Below are 27,149 nucleotides of genomic sequence, written 5' to 3'. Positions count from 1 at the left end.
GCACTGTGACTATTTGAATGCATTTACTTGGCAAATAAAAACATTACACATTAATCCAACTCTTCAGTGCTGGATTAATGTGTAAATCAAGCCTTTGCATTGTAGACTACAACTAAAAAAACAAAGACTCCTGATTTCCCTAGGAAATGTAATGTAACCCGAGATCAGCATTCAGTGACAATGGTTGAAATCTCACAGAAAGTCTCATATCAAACAAAGCTGTAAATTTAATTAAGATTAAATCCTAACGTCAGTGAAAACTGTACACACTTCCAGACTTCCAGCAGTCAGAATGCCTGAGCTGGGATTTGGAGTCATTTATTGTGTAGCTCCCAGATGTTTGCAACTAACCAGGCCAGTAACTTTTGAAAAGTCAGACAGAGCCAAGACACAACAAAATAACATTCTGACCTTTGAGCAATTACATGCTCCAATAAAACAATAAAAATTAGACACCACAAAGTCAGTGCTGTTTCATCACCTGCTTCCAAAATAGATGAACAAGTAGTAGGATTTTCACCTGTCATGGTGGACATAATGATTGTTGTGATATGATTTTAATTGCATGTGGCTACATGGAAGTATATTTTTACTAATTTAAGAAATCTGATGTTTGGATCTGTAGCTCCTCCAGTATAGCACTTCTGTTTGTGTTACTGATTGATCTGTCGACTTGTGGTCAAAGTAATTATTACAGTTAAAGTTATATGTAGAACATTATTTGTATAGTAGTTAATATTTGCATATTATTATTTGCTTTTGTGCTTTTATACATGAAAATATGTCTTACTGAATTAATAACAGACCATAATAAGCTTTATTCTATAATGATTGCAAAAACAAAAAGTTTATTTTTAAATTGTTTATTGAGATATTAATGTATATTCTTATATCCTATAAATACAGGAAAAAATACAAGAAATAAGTAAATATATCTAAATAGGAGGTAGAAGAATATAACAGTAATTGTAGCAAGTGCATTACATCTGACTGTTCAAAGTACACAGAGTGTATTTACAGGTTCTATTACTTTCTTTATCATTTATAGAGGAATTATTCTTTACTACGACACACGTTGATGTGTTAAATCCAGTATTTGAACTGACCCTCTTTGACTTTCTCCTTATCACTGTGTCCACTGTCCACATGCAGCCAAAGCTGAACACATTAAATATTAATTATTTGATAAAACATTAAAACTGGTGTTAAAATTAAGATAAAGTCAAAGTGGGTGTGTTACAAACAGAACAATAAAATTAGATGTTTATTTATCTACTTCTGGTTAAGCTTGTCATCTGATGTCCCCTACTGAGCAAAGTGTGAATATTGTAGGTTAAATAAATTTCAGTTAGTTTACAATCTGTTTGACTTGGAGGTGAGCATTTAGATGTTACAGATCTTCCTTTATCTTGTGGAAGATGTTTCCATCTGGCTGCAGCCTCCAGGTCACTGTGGTGTTCTCCAACTTGTCTTTTTCTTTTAGTTTCTGCTTCATCTAAAGAAGAGAATCAGGATTTAATTATGCAAACCAAATAGGCAAGGAAAACAGGTCACAAAGAAGCCGATAAATAATAAAACGAGCAAAATTTTAAGAATAACTGTAATTCAAGTAATTAAGCAGTGAGAAACACTAACAGCATTTTACAACACATTTCTTCAAATTTCGGAGACATCCTGGGACTCACCTGGTCTACAATAAATGACTGCATAGCAGGATCAAACACACTGCCATCAGACTTCACCTGCAGTCTCACTGTTTGACTCCTTATAGTGGTAACTGTGAAATAAACACACACACATGCAGTAGTTTAATTTCTTTAACCAATAGTCTAATTTGAACTTTCTCCACTTTCTTCTTCTTGTAGTATCAATTACTCCTGGACTATGAGCTAAAGTTCTGCTGCATTTACATAATTTAATGAGTCTTCATCAATTAAACCTAAGTCCTACTTTATTATCTCAAGGGAGGTTGGATCACTGTAGAGTTACATTTCTGATGGACAGTTTACCCAGAAGCACTGATCACTGCAACGAATTCTAGAACAATGTGTTTATAAGCAGAAATAAAATAATTTATTATTATAAAGTAACACAGCATTATTTTTCACTTCATTTTTATAACAACCTCATGTAAAAAATATGACAAAATGAATCAAATAAATAAATAATTTTTTTAGTCTTTTGAAATTACTATTGACCTGATATTAGTAGCAGTAGCCAAGAAAACACAAGACTCACTGGAATGACAGAAGAAATAGTACAGGTTGGCACAGGGTGCATCATAGAACAGTCCATTATAAACTACTGCACAGTTCTCAACTCCTCCATAATTATCAGGTTGTCCAGGATACCATAGTAGGTTTGAAGCGATTGTCCCATCTGACCACTTCCATGTGTCTCTGTAGAGCCCAATCCAGGAATCACCCTGGATATTCCTTATCTGCACTAACATGTTGTTGTCTGAACTGTTAAGAGCACTGGCCAAGTCTGTGTGATGTGTTCGACAGTAAGCCTGAGCTTGAGGCCAGGTCAGAAGAGTAGTGATGCCAATGAACCTAGCAGTACCACTGAAATTTGCTTTGAAAAAAAAGAGTCAGCTCTCACTCAGCGCCTCTCTCTATAGGACATATGATACCAAGTTACAACCTTAAATGTGAAACATCAGTGATCAAACTCACACTCATCAAATCAGTATCAGGATATTCACTCACCATTGTAGCAGATGAAAGGTCTTAGTCCTGCACATGGTACATCCCACCATGCATTATAATAACCAATGATACCACAGGCTTCGTTTCCATACAGATTATCAGGCTGTCCAGAGACCCAGCAGGAATAAGTGACATTCTTCAGTGGGAGATCGTTTAAGGACCAGCGCCAGCTATTGATATCATTGTACAGTCCGACCCAAGCATTTGCTGCCAGATGTTTGTTTGCAGCTTCGTTCTTAAATCTTAGCCAATCACTATCACTTACGACTGTTGCCAGGTCAGTGTAGGTCACCCTGCAGTAATTCTGTGCAACAGGCCAGCTCACCTGTGTCATCATCAGGTCATATTTGTGAAGGATGGTTCGCAGGATAGCAACTGGGACCAGACCTGATGGTGACATTTTATTTTTTGAAACACAGTAAACTTTAACTGGTGAATATTTGACTATTGATAAAGCAATTAATAATGGCACAATAGAATAAATTTATTGTTTAATAATTTGTTTGTTTATTAAGAAATAAAATAATGATGTGTATTATTACCTCTATGATAAATTTGTGTATTCACTAATATTGTTTCTCATTAAATTGTATAACAACTTCTTTTCACTAAACTTCAGTTTAGTAAAATTAATTATTTAAATAGAGTTAACACGTCATATTAATTTGTGTAAATATAATCAGGGTTTGAAATTAACACCTGCTAACCCATCGAATGTGGTGGGTAATGCTGTCAAATCTTTTCATAAATTATGTTCAGTCATTAATTTCTTGAGGAAGTTCATGTAAACCATCATGATGTATTAAATTCAGCCTAATTACACAACAACCACACATATCTGGCTTTCTTGAACAAATCCATCACTGTGCAGCAAATAAAGGCATTCTGGTTCATATGCATTGAAGCAATAGTGAAGACTCGAGAAACATGTGGTGTTACTTACCTAGGGTTTGAGCATTTGGTTAACAGAAAAAACACTGTGTGCGCAACATCTTCCAATTTTAGCAGACCCTATTGTACTTCTTTTAGACCGCAAGTTTGTTTTGTTGTTTTGTTTAATGCTCTTTGTACTGTATTGATTTGCACACCAAAAAGGATGAGGATGAAAGAAGAAGAGAGGAGATGGCAGGATGGGAGGCATTTGTTTGATTAATATGAAATTAAGAGTTCATAGAGCACTGGTGGCTCAGTGGTAGGTTTCTCGCCTACCATACGGAAGGCCCGGGTTAGTTTTTTTCTTTTGGCCAGTGTCTTCAAAATTTAGTAGCCATATTAGCTGCTGAGAGAAAAGTTTAATTTCAAACCCCGATTATCAATTCATAAACTCACCAGTAAAATTCAGGAGAAGAAAAAGATTCAGCGTCATGATGAACCGCTAGCTGAAGGGAAAAAAATAATTATTTGTTCTCCTTTGGATATGATTGTTTAATCAAGTTTTACATCATCATCAAGTGTAAGGTTAGGGCCAATAGCAGTGGGGGATTACAGCATCCATCAATCACTGCACACTTTCACAATACACACCAAGTCACATCATCACAAACACCTGAACTATGTCTATGGACACTGAAGCACTAGTATTTAATCTATAAAACACTTGCACTTGGTCCAGTGTCTGTTGTAACTATCATCATTGAGGAATGTCTGATCCATGCCATGTTTGTCTAGTCTGTGTTCATGTTCCATAGTCCTAGTCTTTGCTCATATGTGCTTCAGTCAAAATAAAAGAAACATTTTATTCTTAAAACTTGACCATTTTAAAGGGAACAGCACTAAACACCATATAACACTACATCACATTTATTCTTATTTAAACATCTATAAAATAACATTTACAATACTGCTTGTTAATAATAAAAAAAACTTTCCATAATAGTTCTTTATAGTACTTTTTAATAGTACTCAATGAATTTTAATAAATATGCTACATCTTACCCACTCATAATTGGTTTATATGCTGCATGAATATTGTCTTTCAGTCAATTCTAAAAATAAGAAGAAAATTAAAACATACCTTAAAGGTACCTTAATGTATCAAAGGCTGCTGTTTCTTCAGTAACTCTGTTTTGGATCTTCACTGCTGGCACATTTCTCAAAACTTATCTAACTTTAACTTAGACACCAGACTCCTTGTTTTAAGAAAACCAAATTCTGAGCCATCTTCCTCAGACGTTAGCAAGAAAGGAAGTGAATGAGTTCATCGGGTTCCTTTAGTGTGGAATAGCCATGTGCCAAAAATCAGATCCAACATTCAGCATGTACAATATTATCATGGCTGCTTTACAAGATCATCACTGCCTCTTCTTTGTAACTAAGAGGCATTTTTGGGCAGGGAGATAAAATCTAACCCATTGGAAAAACAGAGGAAAAATGTAGTGCTGTCTTAAGCATAATGATTTCAAAATGATGTTTCTACAAACATACTTACAGAGTATTGTAATCATAAAGGAAGATCTACATGATGTTTTCAAGTCCACAAACATGTCTAGATTCTTTCACCTTACAATGCGAGGAGAAGTGCACTGTGACTCTTTGAATGCATTTTCTTGGCAAATTAAAAGTAGCACTGCTCTCCAGTGTTGGACTGATGTGCAAATCAAGACTTCACGCTGCAGTCTGCAACTATAACAATAAAGACTCCTGTTTTCCATAGGGAAAGAAGTGTTATCTAAGACCAGCATTCAGTGTCACAGGTCTAAATGTCACAGATAGAGTCTCATATTTGTTGCAGACAAAACAAAGCTGCAAATTAAATACTAGTTTAAATCCTGATGTCAGTGAAAAACTGTACACATTTTCACATTTCCAGCAGTCAGAGAGCCTGAGCTGGGATTTGGAGTCATTACTTCTGTTGCTTAAGCAAAGGAAACTGGAAGAACTGACACATAAACCTCATCACCTTCTTCCCAATCAGATGAACAAATAGGAAGATCTTCTCCTGTCATGGTGGACATGATGATTGTTGTAATATGATACATGGAAGTATTTTTTTTTTACCAACTAAATAAATAAATCTGTTGCTCCTCCAGTTCAGCTCTTCTGTTTGTATTACTGATTGTTCTACTATTATCTTTTGGTCAATGTAATTACTGCAGTTAATGTTATTTGTAGGTTCACATTTTATGACACCTTTCTAAATTCTGAACCTTTGCTCTGTTTGCTGGTGATATGAGGACAGTTTTGCTATGATGTGTTGATGGATGAATTTAATTTTTCAACATTAATAACAGACAAGAAGCCCAATTCTATAATGCCAACAAAGAAGTTATTTATTTTTTTGTTGAATAGTGTTAAGTGGATGCTATGTAATAAAAAGAAAAAAAAAAATACAATAATTGCAGGAAGTACATTAAATTTAACTGTTCAAGTCACACATAATTTATGAAGTTCTATCACATTCAATATATATATATATATACACATATATATATACACATATATATATACACATATACACATTATATATATATATATATATATATATATATATATATATATATATATATATATATATACACATATATATATACATATATACACATATATATACATATACATATATATACATACATATACACACATATACACACACACCACATGTTCCAAACACAAGGCCTACAGGCTAAATCTGGGCCAAAAGTGAAAAGCCCATAGTATACAACTGCTGAACATTTTCACACTATCCAGAATTTACAGCAGCTCCATAGTGTAGCCATCTGAAGGCACTTATACAATAAAATGACACATTTAAGTAAACTCTGGTTTTTACTCCAGGCTTGAAGATGGACGTATTTTCCATGTTATCAGACAGTGTTAGGTGGTGGCATACAATATGTGATGGGACTATATTTGGAAGTGATTCTCCTTCATGCTTTTTCCCTTCAGGGGTCACCACAGCGAATCATCTCTCTTCACCTAGCCCTATCTTCTGCATCCTCAACACTTGCACCCACTAGCTTCATATATTTGGAAGTGACTTCAGTGATGGAAAAGTTCAGTCACAGTTGATGGAGGGGAAAAGGCACTGGACTTTTTTTCTGGCTGACTTAATAGTTCAGTTAGACAGCTTTGATTCCCCTTTGATTGTTTCAATGATTAATCAATGATTTTGTCTCTACTGCAAATTTGTATAGATTATTGGAACAGTAAAGGATTTAGATAGTAAGGCCCTCTGGACAAAGAGCATATTAATTTGAATTGTAATTTTTGTAATACACCTGTTGAGATGTTTAATTTATTTTGCCCTCATGTAATGAATATTTAAAAAGATTTGGGTAGATTTATAATTTAATTTAATATTGACCCCATTTTTTCTCTTTTTTGTTCAGAAAATGTTTCATTTGGTCTATCGCATGTTCCCTCAAACAATGCAAAACAAACTGCACACACTCTAAATTGAGATACCAATCAGCCTACAAAGCTTGCATTTAGACAAAATGAGGAAACAAATGTACCTGGAGGAAACAATACTAAGCCCCAATGCCCTCTGTAAAACATGGTAAATAGACTTTGCTTTTCAGTTTGAAATTTGTAAATTTACATTCATGTAAAGGAATCTGTAAACAGTAGGAAGTGATTCACAATTCCATTTAAATAATGGAAAATTATGTCGTCAATATATAGTAGTCCAAAACTAGCCTGGAAAAATTCTTCAACTGTCAAGACAGCTGCAGCAGAAACTGTTTAGGTTAAAATAAGTGTCTAAAATAAAAAAAAAAAAAAAGAAGCACATCATTTTGTGCTGCATTGTCATAAGAAATGAAATGTTTTAAAAGTTTGTGCCCTTCTTTTTCCTATATAAATGTCTATTCTATTTTCTGATCCTATATGTTGTTATGCATTAGTTTAAGGAATATAAAATATATAAAAAAAAACGACTTCAATTACAGCTTCTTGGTATCTCTCAAAAATAGAATTTGACATCCCTGATTTAGACATTACAAGTCATCCTTTTTTTTTCTTGCGGAAGATGTTTCCATCTGGCTGCACCCTCCAGGTCACTGGTGTTCTCAATCATGCCCTTTTCTACCAATTTCTGCTTGATCTGAAGATAAGAATCAAAAATATATTACTCAATATTAAAGGAAAATAAATATTTTTCATTTAAAGGGGAAAGGTTCATGAAACAAAAGCAAGTGATAAGGAAAACATGTATAACAAATGTAATGAGGTGTGCAGTGAGAAATGCTAGCAATGATGTTTTAAAATTTCAGAGACGTCCTGGGATTCACCTGCTTTAAAATGGACGACTGTAGAGCAGGATCCAACACTGCCCTCAGACTTCACATGCAGTCTCACCGTCTGCTGCTGCCTCACTGGTGGAACATGCACACAATACCTGAGCAACATGTCAAAAATATCCCATATATTAGAATTCCACTGACATTAGAATCAGTAGAAAAAACAAAAGACTCACTGGTGTGACAAATAGATTTGGTAGCTGCATGAAAAATCAAACATGTTAGAACGTACCACACAGTTTTCATTGCCCCCATTATTATTAGGTTGTCCAGGCCACCATTGTAGCTTTGAAGTGATTGTCCCATCTGACCACTTCCATGTGTCTCTGTAGAGTCCAATCCAGGAATCACCCTGGAGCTCCCTCAACTGAAACAAGTAGTTATCTGAGCTGTTAAGAGCACTGGCCAAGTCTGTGTGATGTGTTCAGCAGTAAGCCTGAGCATCAGTCCAGGTCAAATAAGGACTAGAGATGCCGATGAACCTGTCAGCACCACTGAAATTAGCTGTCAAATGGCAAAAAAATAAACAAATGTTAAATTACATTGTAGTTCATTTAGAGCATAGTGTCTGAATAGATACATATACACCAGCCACAACATTATGAGCACTGAGATGTGAATAACACTGATTCTATCATGGCACCTGTTAGTGGGTGGGATATATTAGGCAGCAAATGAAAATTGTGTCACCAAAGACGTGTTAAAAGCAGTATCTATCAAAAGTGGTCCAAGGAAGGAAGGAAGTGGTGAACCGGCACCAGGGTCAGGGCGGGCCAAGGCTCATTGATGCATGTGGGGAGCGAAGGCTGGCATGTGTGGTCCAATCAAACAGATGAGCTACTGTTGCTCAGATTACTTTATACGTTAATGCTGGTTCTGATACAAAGGGGTCAGAATACACAGTGCATTGCAGTTTGTTGCATATGGGGCTGCATAACCGCAGACCAGTCAGGATGCCCATGCTGACCCCTGTACACCACCAAAAGCAACAATGGGCACATAAGCATTAGAACTGAACAGAGCAATGGAAAAGGTGGTTGGATGAATCACATTTTCTTTTACATCACTTGGATGGCTGAGTAAAGATGCTTTGTTTACGTGGGGAACATACAGCACCAGGATGCACTATGGGCGAGCTGGAGGCAGTGTCCTGCTTCGGGCAATGTTCTGCTGGGAAACCTTGGCTCCTGCCATCCATGTGGACGTTACTGTGACACGTACCACCAACCTATGTGTGGTGTGAACGAGGGGTAAGGAAGAGAGATTGACAAAAGCTATGCTAACAGAGTTATCAGAAAGACAACTCACTATCTGACTATGCCACCTTAGGAATTTCACCCAAGGAATTAACAATGCACAGGTTCGAATCACTGATATTGGTCAGAGACATTGGCCATAATTCAACAATAAGTTGTTTATTGACAATTCTTTAATAAAACAGCATTAAATAAATACAATTTCATTCATTTCTTCATCATTGGACCACAAGGGTCAACAAAAGTCAAAGCAGGGGACTGGAGCACACAACAGAGGCAGAGGGTTAGACTGACTTCTCCACAAACATACCTTCCTGACACGCACACACATGTGAAGATCACAACACATGGTGAGGAAAACACCACCGAGGACAGACCAGTCCTCTACTCCAAGTGCCCAGGCCCTGCTAAGACAAAGATGCAGGTCAATGGACAGAGCAATGAAATAACCTTTAGCTGGGTCTATCAGACTCAGCTAACCACGTTTACAACAAATACAAAAAACAAGAATAAACATAAGTACAAACCAATAAACCCACTCAAATCTTCCACAACAAACCAAACAAAAGAAAAAAAGGTTTTAAAACAATTCAAAGAATCAAAATATATTCCACCAAAACAAAATTAACAAAAAAAAAAAGCAAAGATATAGAAAAATAAACTGAACGGTTAGCTGAAGCCCCATATTGGAAACAGCCCCATATTAGAAACAGAACAGCCGACCAGAGCGGACTAAAGTGAAATTACAGACCTTCCTGGAAAACCTATAAGAAATGAGACCATTAGTATTACCTCATGGAATTAGGCCGCCCAATCCAGAATATACAACCACATTAAAAACTTGCATACCAATCGTCGGATATGTTAAAAGGAAGCTTTCCATAGGAATTGAAACAGGGAAATCCCAACCCGGCGGCTGCATCAGGCTTTCATAACTAAAACATAAAAAACGGAAATCCACAGGATTCTAAAATATATGCCCGTGCTTCGGAAACACAGATCATTGTAGCTGCAAGCTGCTCAGATGTCCACATCCGGTTCGTACAATAATGACAATTACCCCGTAAACGTAGGATAAAACCGACAATAGCAATCGAAAGTGAAAGCACCCTCGAAAATCGCAGTCTCTTACCGACACCGGTATCCACGTTCGGTTCCTACAACCACAGCGTTTTACCGCCGCACCGTCTAATACAAAGGCCGTATCCCAAGTAGCAGGCATGCTTCCGTTTCTTTTATATGCTACCGCGTGCCGCCATCTGGCTAAAACACCAGACAAGTAAATCGGCTACAACGCCAAACAATTAACCACAGGGGCAACTGCCCCTCCTGCCACATATGCATTGCTGCAGACCCGTTCATGAAAAACAGTGTGTTTGATGTGTTGACTTGGACTCCAAATTCCCCAGGTCTCAATACAATCCAGTATCTGTGGGATGTGCTGGACAAACAAGTCTGATCCATGGAGGCCCCACCTCACAACTTACAGGACTTAAATGATCTGCTGCTAACATCTTGGTGCCAGATACCACAGCACACCTTCAAGGATCTAGTAGAGTCCATGCCTCGATGGGTCAGGGGTGTTGTGGCAGCAAAAGGGGGACCGACAAAATATTAGACAAGTGGTAAAAATGTCATGGTTGATCAGTGTATAGATTTACAGTGAGGGAAAAAATTATTTGATCCCCTGCTCATTTTGTATGTTTGCCCACTGTCTGTAATTTTAATGGTCGGTTTATCTGAACAGCAAGAGACAGAATAACAACAAAAAAATCCAGAAAAACACATTTAAAAAAAAAGTTATACATTAATTTGCATTTTATTGAGAAATACGTATTTGACCCCTTTGCAAAACATGACTTAGTACTTGGTGGCAAACCCTTGTTGGTTGACGTTTGGCAACTCGAACCTTCAGCTCCTTCCACAGATTTTCTATGGGATTAAGGTCTGGAGACTGGCTAGGCCACTACAGGACCTTAATGTGCTTCTTTTTGAACCACTCCTTTGTTGCCTTGGCCGTGTGTTTTGGGTCATTCTCAGGCTGGAATATCCATCCATGACCCATTTTCAATGCCCTGGCTGAAGGAAGGAGGTTCTCACTCAAGATTTGACGGTACATGGCTCCATCCATTGTCCCTTTGATGCGGTGCGGTTGTCCTGTCCCCTTAGCAGAAAAACACCCCCAAAGCATAATGTTTCCACCTCCATGTTTGACGGTGGGGAGGGTGTTCTTGGGGTCATAGGCAGCATTCCTCCTCCTCCAAACACGGCGCATTGAGTTGATGCCAAAGAGCTGGATTTTGATCTCATTTGACCACAACACTTTCACCCAGTTCTCCTCTGAATCATTCAGATGTTCACTGGCAAACTTCAGATGGTCCTGTACATGTGCTTTCTTTAGCAGGGGGACCTTGTGGGTGCTACTGGATTTCAGTCTTTCACGGCGTAGTGTGTTACCAATTGTTTTCTTGGTGACTGTGGTCCCAGCTGCCTTGAGATCATTGACAAAATCCTCCAGTGTAATTCTGGGCTGATTTCTCGCCGTTCTCATGGTCACTGAAACTCCATGAGGTGAGATCTTGCATGGAGCCCCAGACCGAGGAAGATCGACAGTCCTTTTGTGTTTCTTCCATTTGGGAATAATCGCACCAACTGTTGTCACCTTCTCACCAAGCGGCTTGGCGATGGTCTTGTAGCTCATTCCAGTCTTGTGTAGGTCTACAATCTTGTCCCTGACATCCATGGACAGCTCTTTGGTCTTGGCCGTGATGGAGAGTTTGGAATCTGATTGATTGCTTCCTTCTGTGGACAGGTGTCTCTCATACAGTTAATGAGCTGAGATTAAGAGCACTCCCCGAGAGTGCTCCTACTGTAATCTCAGCTCCTTACCTGTATAAAAGACACCTGAGAGACAGAAATCTTTCTGATTGATTGGGGATCAAATACTTATTTCACTCATTAAAATGCAAATCAATGTAGAACTTTTCTGAAATGTGTTTTTCTGGATGGTTTTGTTGTTATTCTGCCTCTCACTGTTCAAATACACCGACCATTAAAATTACAGACTGATCATTTTTTTGCCAGTGGGCAAACGTACAAAATCAGCAGGGTATCAAATAATTTTTTCCTTCACTGTATATATATATATATATATGTGTGTGTGTGTGTGTGTGTCATAGACTTTAATGTAATTTATTTTCTAATTTGTTTTTGTACTTATTATTTGTACATATTTTGTGGGTTTAATTATGTAAAAAGTCTTTATTTTGATGGGTATTGCACCCTTTGGAGTGATAATGTTTGCAGCAGTAATGAAAGGTGGTACACTCTGATTCATCAGGGTTTCTAAGATTTAACAGTTTATTGAACACCCCCCGAAAAGGCATAAGGTCTGTATATAATTGTGTATCGTTAGTTAAAACGTTAAATCGTTAGTTGTGTGTGTGTGTGTGTGTGTGCTGACTCACCATTGTAGCATATAAAGGGTCTTTGACCTGTGCATAAAGTATCTTCCCAGGTTCCATTTGCATTAATTATACCACATGCTTCTTTTCCAGCATAATTATCCGGCTGTCCAGAGTACCAGTTTGTATAAGTGACATTCTTCAGTGGGAGCTCGTTTAATGACCAGCGCCAGCTATTGACATCATTGTACAATCCAATCCAGGAATATCCAGTGTAGCCTTTGCTCACTGCTTCTTTGTTTAGTCGCAACCAATCATCATCAGTTACGATTGTTGCCATATCAGTGTACATCACCCTGCAGTAATTCTGAGCCATTGGCCATGAATATGTTTGCTTGATCAGATGATAATTGTGATGGATGGTTCTTAATCTGGATATGACAACTGGGGTGAGACCTGTGGGTGAGATTTGATCACTTTATCTATTTAAATCTAATTCAATTTTACAAATTTGTCTATCATCCAGATCCAGTGACAAAATACAAGAAAATTAATATACAGGAAGGAAGTTTTGTTTATCTTATGCAAAGACCACCAACTCAGGTGCATAGTTAATACGCTGTGAGCCAAACTTCATTCATCTGCTCGCTTCACCTGCCTTACTCAAATCATTAGTGCCCACTAGTGGCAAACATTAGTACATCTCCCTTTTTCCAGAGTAACATTCAACTAGCAAATAAAATAAAACTCCTTTCAACATGTCTCACTCTTTTTTACTTCTTATTTTAACATCACCACAACATTCTTAACTATTTAGCAAAGTGTCATATACCATCTATTATTTCTCTTCTTTTATTTTCCCATTGATTTATTTTTGTGTACCCAGTATCATTCAACACTTCCATACCCCTCAATAAGTCTTTTTAGCTTTAACAATTAATCTCCATGGCGTATTTGTAACTCAATCTACAAAACATTGTTTTCACCAATATTCTTTCTCATTTAATAGATCAACAAATTTAACAGTAACATCGTTTTGGGAACTCCAATAAGTTTTGTAAAAATGAATTAGAAAAATAGGGTTACAGATAAAACATGTAATATTAATTTGTGTAATATTAATGATCATTTTGCAAACTATGTAAATAAATAACAAAAGGTTATTTAGGAGGAAAAAAATTACAGATTTATTTATTTATTTATTTATTTATTTATTTATTTATTTATTTATTTAAAAGAGGATGGCATGAGAGAATTACACAAAACTGTAATTTGTTTTAAAACGAGTTAAAATATTCCACTATTTATGGTCATACACAAAAGAGAAAGACATCATTCTAAACCAGACCTGGGCATTTTACGGCCGCGTTAAGTCAGTCATAAACATAAATGAACAAGTATTTATGATGTGCATGCAATACAACTGTGTTTCTTTTATTTTGAAAAGCCTGGAGTTTTATTATTTCCGTATGGACGTGTGCGTGTCTGAACAGTAACAGGTGATGCTGCACGTTAATGCTGGTCAGATACCCCTAAAAATGTCAGCTCCCGTTAAAAAAGAAAAGTTGATTCCGAATGCTGCAGACTGCAAAACATTTATTTACAGAAATCCAAGGTAAAGCCGTGTGCTTAGTTTGTGGTACACAGGTCGCTGTGTTAAAGATTACAATCTGAATCGCCACTACGTGACCAAACACGAGGAGAAATACAAGAACTTGTCTGATGAAGAGCACAAAGGAGTCGGAGGCTGTGGCCACGCTGCAAACCCGACAAGGACTTTTTACAAAACTTCACACACCCAGAGATGCAGCTGTCAAGACAAGTTCTGTCATATCTCACAAAATCACTAGAAAAAGTAAAGCGTTTTCTGACAGAGAGTTTATTAAGGAGTGTATGGTGGACTCAACTTTGACCATTTTTCACTGGCTCCGGGTGAGAGCTGAGATTTGCGTGACACTGCCCAGCTACTCGTCTTCTTATGTGGGATCACTGCAGACTTCAAAATCACGGAAGAGCTGGCAGACTGAATTTTTTCTCACTGAACCAATAAAATGAACTGAACACAAGCACGTATTGCTTTTTGAATGAAGTTGAGCAGTTGCTTATCTTAAACATAATGCAAAACATCTTTTCAGTATTTGTGAAGATTAACAAGTTAAAAATAAAATTAAACAGTGCTTCAATGATTGTTTTTGTTTTAAACTGTTTATTACTCCTATAGGATTATTTTCCTCTTTGACCTATGCAACAATTCATACATTTACATAAATATTTACAGAATATCCTTGTTCTTCTGATTAGCAGTAGCAGCTAATCAAAATATATAATTTATTGCTTTTTAGAATGGGAGAAAATTAATATTGAGCAGAATTACACTGAACAAAATTATAAACGTTATAAACACTTGTTTTTTCCCCCATTTTTCATGAGCTGAACTCAAAGATCTAAGACTTTTTCTATGTACACAAAAGGCCAATTTCTCTCAAATATTGTTCACAAATCTGTCTAAATCTGTGTTAGTGAGCATTTCTCCTTTGCCCAGATAATTCATCCACCTCACAGATGTGGCGTATCAAGATGCTGATTAGACAGCATGATTAGTGCACAGGTGTGCCTTAAGCTGGCCACAATAAAAGGCCACTCTAAAATGTGCAGTTTTATCACACAGCACAATGCCACAGATTTCGCAAGTTTTGAGGCAAGTTTTGGAAGTTCAAGTTGGTTCGGCCCTCCAACACAGTTCATATTTGTTATGTGGCCCCCTGTAGAAATTAATTGCCCAGCCCTGTTCTAAACTGTAACGGGTCTTATTTTTATCCACTTATTATAAAACAAAATGTTGTGATTTTTTAAATGACAAAAGAACAAACAGGACACATTTTCCACTGCCTACAGTGCTGTGAATGTTTATCTGGAGCGCATCGCAAAAATGAAAATTCTCAATCACAGTCTGCACCATTCATATGGTAATGATCTACATGATAACGCCCATCTAATTCCCTAAGGAACCAGGTGATTCTCACGAAACCATTGAAACACCACGGCACTAATGATTTTAAATATAAAATGTGTCATTTAGTGATATAAAAAAGCGTCAGAATAAAGACAGTACTGTTCTCCACCTTGCACAATGTGTAATTTCAACATGAGAATGAATTATTTTTCTATTTTACTGCATTTTCTGCTGAAATTCTCATTACCGCAACGTGTCCCGCTGTGTCTGAATGTGTGTTATGTTTTAATTTAAACAAATTAACAAACAAATTTAGAAAAAAATAAATGGATGTTCTACTAGATTATTCTAGATGACAGAAAAAAGTTATTTACTGAATATTCATGTATAATAATAATGAAAAAAGTAGGAAAATGATGTGTCCATGCCTGATGTTCTCATCCTCCACAACTTTTTTTAAGGACTGTTTAAACACACATACAGAATGGAAATAAAGTGTGATTATGAGTGATGGAGCACATGGGACAGTTACTTCAAGATGGTGACCAGGTAAGATCATCTTTTTATATCTTTCCAGTTGAATGTTAAATATTCTATTGTCAGAATGTTAACACCACTTTTTGATTATCATTAGAGAAACAGTAAGTTTTCTACATTTTGACTATTTTTAAGTTACAATTTTTTTATGAAAATGTACTTAAGTGAGGTTTAATTATATGCACTGAGAAAAAAAATTGTAAAGCCATCATGGCTTCTCTATTGTTAGCAAAACATCCTGAGGCACCTCATCCTCCGCAACACCATTCTCATACACCGCAACCAATTAATATTAATTTCAAATTTCCTAAATGTTGATATTTTGCTTTATGATTTGTTTCATTGTAGACAATCAGCAAGTGAGAAAAAAAAGCTTTAGCAAAGGCCAGGGTGACAAAGTTCAGGGAAAAATTCTACAGAAACCCAGAACTGCTGGATGAGTACAGAAGGAAGGAGAGAGAGAGGTTAGGTTTGGAGATGGTACAGCAGGTGGAATTAGCAAAAAACACCCTACAGTGTAAGGAAATGTACATGAGAGTACACACACACACACACACACCCCTTTAGCCACTACTATAACAGGAGTTTGGTGCTGGATTGAGTGTACTGGTCATACTGGGGGAAATTCCCGCCACACTAAGGCATGTAGGTTGTGTGAGTCTTAAAGTGACAGCAGCCTAATAAATTTGCTGCACTCTGTCATTGATTTTCACACACACAGAGAGAGAGTAAGCATCAAGTCTATATTATTTGATGATGTATACATAAAATGTTTTTTCCCCATGTTATAAGACCTGCTAATTTAATGTAATGCTTTCTTTCGGCTTCTAGGAATCAAAAACAAACTGGCAAAATAAAGAAAACTGAAGAGCAGACTACCGTAAGAAACAACAGGAAAAGAAAAAAAGACAGTGGTCAGTTATTTTTTAGTGCCATGGTAAAATGGTTCATGTTTTTTCATGCATTTTATTGTTGAAATGTTGTCCTGTTTATTCCTGTTTTAATGTTTTTCTATTTTTTGGCTTTTGTATTTTTGAAGCACTACACAATAAAACTGTTTTGAACTTGAATGCATGATTGTGTAAATATTACATTTCTTTCTGCATTATCTCAGACTAGTATACAAGTCTCAGTACAAATCTCAGACTAGTATAGTTATTATCATTACCGAAATAATTAACCTCATTACCGAAACCTATATATCATTACCGAAACAGATGTTTATTAGATGTTAATTTAATTAATAGAAATATAGTACTTTGATTTTAAATGCATGTGCAGAATCTTAAAATGATGTTCTTCCAGGTTTGTCATGTCATTTTGAAAAAAATGTCAGGTTTCTTCGAAATATAAAAAAAAAAAGGTTCTAAATTGTGGACGGTGTTGCGGTAATGAGAGAAATCAGTCAAAATTTTAAAAAAGTGTTAAATTAAATATTATTTCAGAACTTCAAGTAACTGTGCATGACTATTAATAATCCATTTTTAAAACTGTGAAAATGTATTTGCTTTTCTGATGAGTGTTGATTTAAGACTGGGATTTTCTAGGACTTATTTTGGAAATTATGTTCAAAAAGGTGGTAAATGGTAAGTAAAAGTTTTTAAATTAATGTTCACAAATACTCCAGACTTTGTTGCTAATGTCTGAAAAAAAAGTTAATTTAAGCATTTTTAAAATTTTCATGTTTGAAATTTTTGTGAGAAACACCCAACCATATAGCAACATGAGCCACAAGGGCTTTAGGTTGTGGGTCACTGTCTCCGCAGGTGTGACAAAATATCAATATTCATCAATATTCAGGACTGTTACCACTCCCTTGCATACAGACTTTACAAAAAGCACCACACAAATATTAATCAATTTATTGTTTTGTGTGAATAAATGAACAGAATGGTTTTACAACACTGTTGAAAGAAAAACTCAGTTCTGCATAATCCACAGCCCAAAAGTTTGCAAAAATATACTTAAATGTGTTTTATGGACCGGTCACAACATCTCAAAAATGTTGTTGTATTACTCCACGCGTTTATTTATTTTTTTTCTTTCAAAAATACAAATATTACATTTGAATAAATATCCTACTCTTTCTTCAATTAAATTTCAAGAAACATGCTCAACATGCTACTTAAATGTTTACATTTCAGTCAATTCTAACAATATGGAGAACATTAAAACATACCTGTTATATAAAAAGGCTGCTGTTTCTTCAGTAGCTCTGTTTTATATCTTTACTGCTTGCACACAGCTCTCTTAAATCTGTTTACTTCATCTGTCCTTTTAATACTGGAAAGATTCTGACACGTGATGCAGACTGATTTCCATATTACTTTAACTTTCACATAGACACCAGACTCCTTGTTTCAACAAAACCAAATTCTGATCCATCTTCCTCAGATTTCAGCACAGAAAGGAAGTAAAGGAGTTTATCAGGTCCCTCTAGTGTGGAGTAGCCATGTGCCAATAATCTGATCCAACATTCAGCAAATTATCCCTGCCTCTTCTTGGTAACTAGGAGACAGCATTTTGTGGCAGTGAAATAAAGTCTAACCTATTAGGAAACCAGAGGAAAAATGTAGAGGCATCTCAATCATAATGATTTCAAAATGATGGATCTACAAAGGAGCTACAGGGTATTGCAATCAGTAGGAGAAACCCATTGTGACTATTTGAATATATATAAACATTTTCTTTGCAAATTAAAAGCACTGCTCTCCAGTGTTGGATTAACATATAACGTGTAAAATGAGCCTTCATGCTGCACTCTACAACTCTGAAAACAAAGAGTCCTGCTTTACATAGCAAAAGAAGTGTGATCTAAGAGAATTATTCAGTGTTACAGGAAAAACTCTAGAGCCATCTTAATCATAAATCTACAAAGGAGCTACAGAGTATTGTTATCATAAAGGATAAAGGATCTATATGATGTTTTAAAGGACAGAAACAGGTCAGGATTCTTACACCTTACAATGTGAGGTGAAGCGCATTTTCTAAGCAAATTAAAAGTAGCACTGCTCTCCGGTGCTGGATTAATGTGCAAAACAAGCCTTCGCATTGCACTCCACAACTATAAATATAAAGAGTCCTGATTTCCATAGGAAAATAAGTGAATAACCTTTATGTGATATAACCTTTACCAATGGGTTGGTTATCCTTGGCCGTCACTTGTAGCGGGGTAAAATAAGTAAAATAACTAAGACCAGCTTTCAGTGTCACTGTCTAAATGTCACAGAGAAAGTCTCACATTACACTGTTGTGTAAAAAACAAAGCTGCAAATTCTACACTAGATTATAGAAAATACTAGATTAAATCCCAATTTCATTGAAACACATTTTCACATTTCCATATTTCTAGCAATCAAAGTGCCTGAGATGGGAATTGGATTCATTACTACTTTGCTTGTAGCAGGTGATTAAGGGAATCACCCAAACTAACAGACCCAGTTACAATTCAAAAGCCAGATAGATTTAAAAAACAGATTCATGCTAACGAGTCCTTTCCCATTTCAGCCCTGATAGATTCTGGAGCGGCCGTCAACCTGATCGACGCCCACCTATCAGAGGAACTTTACCTTCCCACCATGCCGTGTGTGACCCCGCTACGAGTGACGGACGAGGATAACCAACCCATTGGTAAAGGTTATATCACATGGCAAACCATTCCCTTAACCCTGTTCCATACAGAGGAAATGACCTTCTGTGTGATCTCCTCCCCCGCCAACCCCATTGTCCTGGGCTTCCCCTGGCTACACCTCCATGACTCTCTGGTATCATGGAGCAAAGGGGAGTTGACACGATGGTCACCCCACTGCTTGGAGGTCTGTTTCAGGAACACGACCATCGAAAGTCCAAGGAATACGGAAATCTCTGCCCTTCCATGTGAATACCAGGACCTTCTTGTGGTGTTCAGTACAAAAAAAGCTACTCACCTCCCCCCTTCACCCATCGGACTGTGCCATTGACCTTCTCCCCCCCGCTATGCAGCCTAGGTATTGGATTTACCCTCTCTCTCTCCCTGAGAGCAAAGCTATGGAGGATTACATCGAGCAGGGCCTTACTACAGGATACATCCGGCCCTCAACCTCCCTGCTGCTAGTTTCTTCTTTGTAGAGAAAAAGGATGGTGGCCTTTGGCCCTGTATTGACTATCGGGGACTTAATGCCATTACTGTATTCTATCCCTACCCAACGGCCTTGCAGTATTCGAGAGAGGCCCGAATATTCACCAAGTTGGATTTATGCAGTGCATATAATCTAGTTCGTATTAAAGAAGGAGATGAATGGAAAACACAAGATATTCAAGGACCTGATCGACAAGTATGTAATTGTATATATTGATGACATCCTCATCTACTCATCTATGAGGACTATGGAATAAAATCACTATAAAAAAATAATCGTACGTAATTCAAAACATTTGTGTGTAATTTTAATTTACTCATCCGTAATTTAAAACCATTGTATGTGATTGTGTTTTGTCAGAGTTGGATTCCAAAATCTACAGCCACAACAATTTACAGATAAAAGATTTTGTGTGTTTGTTAGAATACAACTCCAAAATGTATGACTATGACAGTTTACGGACAAAAATGATTGTTTTCACAACAGCTCTGTTACATGCATGAGATGTGAATTACGCCCATGAAGTGTGGTGTGTGAATACGTCATCAAGGTCACATACATTACTATCCGAGGGAATTACCCCGCCACCATTTTAAACCACTATGGTGCCCTGAGAGCTAATATTTTTCTCCCCCCCCCAAATTCAGACATGTTTAAGGGTTAGTAATCACTAAAAACAGAGAGGAGTAATTTTACAGAGATTTTGCTCTTAGTGATCACAGTATTTTTTGTGGAAAATATAATATTCATTGTGATTACAAGCAATATAATAGGGTATTGAACTGTCTTCCAAAGGCCTTTGTACTGTTGGTTAGTTATACAGTGCCCAATGTAACTGAAGCTCTTCATTTACCTTCTTTAACTATAAATGGGCAAAATTTTACACACAAAATAACAAAATAAAATTACACACAAATATTTAGAATTACATATGATTATTTTTGACAGTGATTTTATTCCATAGAGGACCACCTATGTCACATTTGCACTGTACTGACTAGACTGCTTCACCACCCGCTCTATGTAAAAGCAGAAAAGTGCGAGTTCCATAAGAAAACAATCACATTTCTGGGCTATGTTCTTTCACAAAGAGGGGTAGAGATGGACATGAGTAAGGTTTAGACTGTTACTAATTGGCCTGAGACCACTCAGTGTTTCCTGGGGTTTGCAAATTTCTAAATGTTGTTTTATCTTATATATTGTTAACATCTTTGCTGTGGGAGAAACCCAAAAAACTTCTCTGGACAGACCAAGCCAAGCCGCTTTCGGGCATCTGAAGGAGAGTTTCACAACAGCCCCCATTCTCCATCAAACAGACCCCAATCTTCCCTTCGTTGTAGAGGTGGATGCATCCAGCAGTGGCATAGGAGCAGTTCTATCTCAGTGCCACGGGGACCCCAGTAAATTGCATTCATGTGACTTTTTCCTCTCTAAAATTGACGGCGGCTGAAACGAACTACGATGTAGGTGACCGGGATCTCCTATCGATGAAGGCAGCAATGGAGGAGTGGCGAGATTGGCTGGACGGTGCACGCTATCTGTTTCATGTCCTGACAGATCACCGTAACCTGGAGTATCTTCGCAATACCTGAGCCCACGACAAACCTGATGGGCCCTATTTTTCACCAGATTCCAGTTTTCAGCGACGTTTCGACCAAGCACCAAGAACGGCAAAGCAGACGCCCTCTCGCCAGCATGACCCATTAAGCCAGCCAACCTTAACCAAACCCATCCTTCCCCTCTCTGTCCTTCTTGCACCCATCGGATTTGATCTGGTGGAAGTGATCCAATGGGCTTAAGTCGAGGAACCCACACCACCCACCTGTCCACCCTCCAAGCTTTATGTACCCATCCTGCTCCCCCTTTGTTTTATGCAATGGGTACACAAGGCACCCAGCTCAGGCCACCCAGTCATATGTCAAACCCTCACCTGTATACATATTCTGGTGGCCCACACTGTCCCAAGAGGTAGAAGACTGTTAAGGCATGCGCAGCATGTGCACAAACCAGGACTAGCCATCAGCTCCCGGCTGGATTGTTGGAGCCTCTACCCATCCGACAGCGGCCCTGGTCACACATCTCAATCAACTTTGTCACTGATCTGCCAGACATTGAAGACCAAATTAGTAGTGATTGACCGCTTCTTAAAGGCTTGCAAACTGGTTCCAATGAATGGCCTACCAACTGCCATGGAAAGGGCAACCATGTCATCCAAGTTTTCTGGAATTATGGTCTCCCAGAAGGTATCATGTCTGATCGGGGTTCTCAGTTCACCTCATGCATGTGGAGGGCTTTCTGCACTCATCTGGGGATAAATATAAGTCTCAGCTTGGGGTACCATCTGCAAAAGAATGGACAAACTGAACATTTGAACCAAGAAATCAGCCGATATCTTAGGTCCTATTGCAGTCGCGAACAGCATCTATGGAGTGAGTTCCTCCCCTGGGCAGAATATGCTCAGAATTCTCTCACCTAGTCTTCCACTGGGCTACCACTATTTCAATGCATCCTGGGGTACCATCCGCCATTGTTTCCATGGTCTGGGGAATCATCAGACATACAGAAATTGTCTACAATACCTTGTGGACTGGGAGGGTTACGGCCCATAGGAAATGGGCCTAAACATCTGCTGCTGTTTTTGTTTGAATTTGTCAACTGTTTTAAATACCTCAATTCCCTGGTTCTTTACAGGGGATGAAGTGTAGAGACTGATTTCCATTTTGATTTTCACATCTTATATACTTAACTTAACTCAAATAAGTAGAACCTTTGGGCAGTGTCAAAGTCAAAACTGCATTATAGGAAAGTATAGGAGTGGCTGAAAATAATAGAAACTTACACTTCTCAGATAAAAAAAAAATCCTTGGTTCTTAATCTTTTTTTTTCAATTTTATTCAATTCAGTATGGGTAAGATGCATGTGATGTATGTAAGAAGAATGTTTCACTAAATGTGTTCCACACACTCAGTGATACTCACATGACAGAGATGTTGCCTAACACAAAGATGTCTTTATTTAAACAAGCTCAAAAGGCAATAAAATGTGACAACTTTGTTTATTAGCTTATAATCAGAGAACAACAAATAACAGCCATTTAAAAATAGAAATGTAATACAAGTCTGTTTGATATGCTACTCCTTTTCATGCTGGAGTCCAGGAAAATTATGGATGCTGATACACCAGGTGGCACTGGATGGAAGTTAGTCTGCATGATTAATAGACCAGAGAGTTTTGAGCACATTTTACCTTGGGAAGGAACAGCAGTCATTCTGATGATTTATGCAGTAAGTGCACAGAAACCACTAGAGGTTTAGTTTCTGCACTCTGGAGACCTCCTAGGGGATAAAATGTAGCTGAAAATCTGATGCTGTAACACCTGTTCACTGCTTGAATACCTAAATTCTCTTTAAATGTTCTCAAACTTCAGAAGAATTCACAGGTTAATAATTTACATCACAAGTGGCAGGGAGTGATTTCCATTTTGATGTTCTAACTTTTGTGCAATAAGTAAAAACAAACTGCATTATAGGAATGACTGATAACAGCTTAGTACATGTTTGATATTAAAAACAATTTCTTTCATGGCTCAGATGTATTACTGTAACATCGCCACCGGCATCAGGTTGCTAGAGGGAGCCCTCACCCAAGTTTTAGTGCCGTCAATAACTGTCTCATTGGGAAGGGCCTCATCACCCGACAGACCAACCTGCTTACCCTCCAGGTTGGGCTGGTACACATGGAGGAGATTTAGTTCTTCGTTATCTCCTCCCCAACCAATCCAATCATCCTGGGCTTCCCCTGGCTACAGGGCCACGACCCACTCATATCCTGAAAAGAGGGGGAGCTAACCTGCTGGTCACCATACTGCCAGCTTCTTTGTTGAGAAGAAAGATGGCAGTCTCTGGCCCTGTATCAAATGGTATTATGATGCGTTACTCCTATTGCCATTGGTCCCAGCAGCTTTGGAACAACTACAGGGGGTCCGCATCTTCACCAAGTTCGACCTACACTGCACCTACAATCTAGTACATATTAGAGAGGGTGACAAGTGGAAAACCACCTTCCACACAACCAGGGGGCACTATGAATACTTAGTCATGCCATATGGACTTCCCGATGCCCCAGCCATGTTCCAAGCCTTTATTAATGAGCTTTTCAAAGACCTAATGGACCAATATGTTATCACCTACATCAACGACATTCTGATCTACTCCTTCTCTTATGATGACCACGTCCACCATGTTTGTATGGTACTCTTCCGTCTGCAGTAGCCCCAGCTCTATGTAAAGGCAGAGAATTGCGAGTTCCACAAGAACTACATCACTTTCCTGAGGTACATCATATCTCAGAGGGGAGTAGAGATAGACTCCAGCAAGGTGAAGGCAATTACAGAATGGCAAGAATTGACTACCCTCAAGGAGTTGCAGTGGTTCCTGGGGTTCCTGTTCATCCGCAATTACATGGTAAGAAATGGGGTTTGGTATGGCCCTCTGAGAGGGAGAAAGCACAAGCTTCACTGGGTTGAACCTAGAGCCATCATCATCATCTCAGTGCCCAGATGCCTCTTCCCTCGACTGGGAGGCTAAATCTGGGACGGGAATATGCTCTATGGCCCCTTTCTCAGATGCGAGTCAACAACAGTGGGCAGCACATGTTGAAAGAAACAGGATGGGAGGGCAAACTGGATTCTATAACTTTTTCCCACAGAACTGCAAGACACCTGGCAGAAGGTGGCATTAGGATTCCTTTCTGGCCCGCCTGGCAGAGATTGACACCAGGCCCCCAAGCGGTCGCCCAGATTTTACACAGGGGTAGAGGATCAGAAAGCTGCACCAGCATGCTGCTGAAACTCTCGTGCACAGCACACTTACGATATTACCTCTCCTCGCGCTGCACGCTCCGATACGAATTACCGTGACTTTAGTGAAACCTTTCTTAATATGCTTTCGAGAAATTACCTCTCAGAGCACCTAGCGCTCTGATACAAATACCGAGAAGAGAAGTCAAAGGATGCCTTTAGTAATCCTAGACCTCTAGAAATTACCTTTCACCACACTATGCGCTTCAATACAGCATACCACCCTAACTCTGGCACAGACTATGTCCGCACACTGAGTGAAGGAATTCTGAGGTTTAAATAGCAACGCGTGCAGGTGCCGCACGTTGCGCTAATTGCTGGTGGCCGCGGGTTTGCCTGAGAAGGCACCAGCGACGTTACAACATCATATTATTCTTATTTAGACCTCTGGAAAATAACATTTACAATACTGCTTATTAATAAAAAATAACTTTCTATAATTAATACAATTACTAATTAATTTTAATAAATATGCTACACCTTACCTACTCATAACTGGTTTATGTGCTACATGAATATTATCTTTCCATCAATTTTAACAATAAGGAGAAAATTAAAACATTCCTTTAACATAAAAATCTGAAGGCTGCTGTTTCGTCAGTAGCTCTGTTTTAGATCTTCACTGCAAATTCTGACCCGTCTTCCTCAGAGTTCAGCACAGAAAGGAAGTAAAGGAGTTCATCAGGTTCCTTCAGTGTAGAATAGTCATGTGCCAATAATCAGATCCAACATTTAGCATGTAGAATATTATCATGACTGCTTTATAAAATCATCACTGCCTCTTCTTGTTAACTAGGTGGCAGCATTTTTGTGCAGTGAGATAAAATCTAAATGTAACTGGGAAACTAGAGGAAAAATGTAGAGGCATCTTAATCATAATGAGTTGTTCATCTACACATGATGTGTTAAAGGCCAGAAACAGGTCAAGACTAGATTCTTACACCTTGCAGTGTGAGGAGAAGTGCATTGTGATTATTTCAATGCATTTTCTTGGCAAATTAAAAGTAGCACTGTTCTCCAGTTTTGGACTGATGTGCAAATCAAGACTTCACGCTGCAGTCTACAACTATAACAGTAAAGACTCCTGTTTTCCACAGGGAAAGAAGTGTTATCTAAGACCAGCATTCAGTGTCACAGGTCTAAATGTCACAGAAAGAGTCCAATATTACACAGTTGTGGACAAACCAAAGCTGTACATTAAATACTAGATTAAATCCTAATGTCAGTGAAAAACTGTACACATTTCTAGCAGTCAGAGAGCCTGAGCTGGGATTTGGAATCATTACTTCTGTTGCTTAAGCAAAGAAAACTGGAAAATGTGTGACAAAAACCTCATCACCTTCTTCCCAAACAAGTAGGAGAATCTTCGACTGTCATGGTGGACATGATGATTGTTGTAACAAGATATTCGTTGCATTTGGTTACATGAAAGTATATTTTTATAACTGAAAACAGTTCAGCACACTTCTGCTTGTGTTACTGATTGTTTTACTGCCACTTTGTGATCAATGTAATTATTGCAGTTTATGTTATTTGTAGGTTCACATTTTATGACACCTTTCTAAATTCTGAACCTTTGCTCTGTTTGCTGATAATATAGGGACAGTTTTGTGATGATGTGTTGATGGATAAATTAAATTTTTCAACATTAATAATAACAGACAACAAGAAGACCAATTCTATAATGCCAACAAAGAAGTGACAGCAGTTTTTATTTCTATTTTATTTATTTTTTGTTGACTATATTATGTATATTCTTAATGTCTATAAATAAGAAAATAGCATTAAGTGGGTGCTACATAATAAAAAGAAAAAACTTACAATAATTGCCGCAAGTACATTAAATTTGACTGTTCAAGTCACACAGTATTATTGGAGGGAAAAGGTGCTGGACACTTCTGTTTCTGACTGACTTAATACCTAAGTTGGATAGCTTTGTTTCCCTTTGTTTTAATGATCAATGATTTTGTCTCGAGCATATTAATTTTGCATATTAATTTGAATTGATATTTTTGCGATACATCTGTTGAGATGTTGGCATTGCTCTCATATAATGAAACTTTGGAAATATT

The 27,149-nt window shown here is 37.8% G+C and overlaps 1 protein-coding gene across 1 annotated transcript; it reads right to left on the bottom strand.

The window, feature by feature from the left end:
* Positions 1–1,268: 1,268 nt before the first annotated feature.
* On the bottom strand, positions 1,269–4,086 carry LOC131349157 (putative C-type lectin domain family 20 member A). The gene is made up of 4 exons (XM_058384573.1): positions 4,041–4,086; positions 2,712–3,098; positions 2,239–2,577; positions 1,269–1,495 (listed from the first exon to the last, which is right to left on the bottom strand). The coding sequence occupies exons 1-4, from the start codon at positions 4,075–4,077 to the stop codon at positions 1,269–1,271; spliced, it is 990 nt and encodes a 329-aa protein (XP_058240556.1). The 5' UTR covers positions 4,078–4,086.
* Positions 4,087–27,149: the final 23,063 nt, after the last annotated feature.

Source organism: Hemibagrus wyckioides, linkage group LG29 (assembly GCF_019097595.1).
Source record: "Hemibagrus wyckioides isolate EC202008001 linkage group LG29, SWU_Hwy_1.0, whole genome shotgun sequence".
Lineage (NCBI taxonomy): Eukaryota > Metazoa > Chordata > Actinopteri > Siluriformes > Bagridae > Hemibagrus > Hemibagrus wyckioides.
This window is presented reverse-complemented; position numbering and strand designations above follow the sequence as displayed.

Bases quoted from the DNA above. Each gene is read 5' to 3' on its own strand.
- LOC131349157 (XM_058384573.1), bottom strand. From the start codon at position 4,077: ATGACGCTGAATCTTTTTCTTCTCCTGAATTTTACTG. The intron at 2,578-2,711 runs GTGAGTGAATAT...TTTTTTTCAAAG, and splicing joins ACCTTTCATCTGCTACAATG to CAAATTTCAGTGGTACTGCT. The intron at 1,496-2,238 runs GTGAGTCTTGTG...TCTCTTCTTTAG, and splicing joins CTATTTCTTCTGTCATTCCA to ATGAAGCAGAAACTAAAAGA.